This window comes from Colobus angolensis, unplaced genomic scaffold (genome assembly GCF_000951035.1).
Source record: "Colobus angolensis palliatus isolate OR3802 unplaced genomic scaffold, Cang.pa_1.0 Scaffold443, whole genome shotgun sequence".
Taxonomy (NCBI): Eukaryota; Metazoa; Chordata; class Mammalia; order Primates; family Cercopithecidae; genus Colobus; species Colobus angolensis.
The window spans coordinates 694,040-695,978 of NW_012117855.1; the positions used below are offsets into that span (position 1 = coordinate 694,040).

The window sequence follows — 1,939 nt, forward strand, 5'->3', positions numbered from 1 at the left end:
TTATTTTATTTTATTTTATTTTATTTTATTTTGTTTTATTTTTACTTTATTTTATTTGAGACAGAGTCTCTCTCTGTCATCCAGGCTGGAGTGCAGTAGTGTGATCTCGACTCACTGCAACCTCCGCCTTCTGGGCTCAAGTGATTCTCTTGCCTCAGCCTCCTGAGTAGCTGGGATTACAGGTGTCAGCCACCACCCTCGGCTAATTTTTGTAGCTTTAGTAGAGATGCGATTTCACCATGTTGGCCAGGCTGGTCTTGAACTCCTGGGCTCAAGTGATCCTCCGACCTTGGCCTCCCAAAGTGCTAGGGTTATAGGTGTGGGCCAAAGCGCCCGGCTCCTAGTCATTTCTAAGAGTGAATCCTGTGGTTCCGGGCTCCTGTGCCCAGGACTGCAGCCTTGGGGCTCACCCCCTGGCCAGGGAAGGCCCAGCTCTGAGTGAATAGTATGCCTCAGCTCTGGACACAATGAGAACCTGCAGCCTTGTCCCCACCAGGCCCCTGAGCCTCACCACGCCTCTCCTTGCAGAACCACTGCCCTGGCCCCTCAGCTTGTGGGAGCTGAGGGTGAAGGTCAGGAGCAACGTTCTCTGTAACCAGATCTATTGCCGCTGCTTTCCTTCCAACCACACTGAGCTGTCTAAGCAGCTCATCAAGGACGACATGCTGTGTGCCGGGGATGGGAACCACGGCTCCTGCCTGGTGAGACCCCAGACCCACCTGTCTGTCCCCTCCTGGTGGGGACACATGGGGAGGCACATGGGGAGCCCTTGCTGAGCGCCGTCTCTCCCCACAGGGTGACACCGGGGGCCCCCTCGTGTGCCGGTGGAACTGCACCTGGGTCCGGGTGGGGGTGGCGAGCTGGGGCACCTTCTGCGATCACGGCCACATCCCTGGTGTGTACGCCCGCGTGATGAGCTACATGTCCTGGATCCACCAGCACGTCCCTCCCTTCCCTGGGGCTGCAGGGGTGTTCACCTGACGGAGGAGACCCCGCCTTCCTTGTGGACGCCCTCCGCCCCTCCCCAGTTCCAGCCTCACTATCTTGGCACCCAGTGGTCCTCCGCCTGGGACCCACATTTCTGCTGCCCTTTCCTGTCTCTCATCCACGTCCCGTCCTTCTCGAGGGAGAGGCCTGGGCGCTTCTGCAGGCTGGTGTCTCCAGGAAGGCGGTGTGCGTGGGGAGCAGAGGCACCGGCTCTCCTGCCTCCTGCCGGGCCTGGCCCTTGCTTGACTCTGATTAAACTGTGCGTAAAGCAGCCTCCGTGTGTCCGAGTGCATTTGTCCACGGGGTGGGGGGCTTCCCTTGGGGTCTGTAAGCTCGGGCCCTTCCTCGGGGCAGCATGGAGCTGGGTGTGGGCAGTGGGGGTTCCAGGGTGCTGTGGGGGCTCATCCTGGCTGGCACTTCCCTGCTCCTTCCCTCCCCTCTCCCCTCTCCCTCTTTGTTGGCAATGGTCTACCCTGGGCCAGGCCTTAGGTTCCAGTTGGATAAAGTGGTGGCTTCCACAGCGGGAGGGAGGGAGCTGTGTCCACAGACTGCATGGGCGCGGTGTCGCCGGCAGTGGGGACGGCTGTAGGGTGCACTGGAACAGCCTGGGAGTGGGGTCCCGGGTGTCCCTGGACCATCTGAGGGGCTTAACCAGTGGGAGCTGCTTGGGCTGGACGGTGACGCTGAGGCAGGCTACCCCGGGGGGCCGGGAAATGACAGGGTCACAGGGATGTGCCCAGGCTCCAGCGTCAAGCGCCTCAGCTTCATTCCTGCCTGCAAGAGGGTCAGGGCCACCTGGGGGGCAGGGCTTGGTTCTGCCCCCATCTCCCTGGAACTTGGCTCAGGGCTCCCATCCCTACAATCTGTGGTCCATGCTGTGGGCTGTGGCGTTTGCTCTGGGAGCCCTTCCAAGCTCCAGTCCTGGGATTCAGAGGCCACAGTGGTGCTCTCT

At 60.7% G+C, this 1,939-nt stretch overlaps 1 protein-coding gene across 1 annotated transcript in view; it reads left to right on the forward strand.

Annotated features, from left to right (window-relative positions):
* The window catches only part of LOC105522889 (mastin-like), a 30,937-nt gene that overhangs the window by 4,782 nt on the left and 24,216 nt on the right, over window positions 1-1,939 (forward strand). Inside the window, exons 7-8 of the mRNA XM_011957500.1 lie at window positions 529-701; window positions 796-895. Coding sequence (XP_011812890.1) covers window positions 529-701; window positions 796-895 — 273 coding nt within the window. The remainder of the gene's footprint in view (window positions 1-528; window positions 702-795; window positions 896-1,939) is intronic.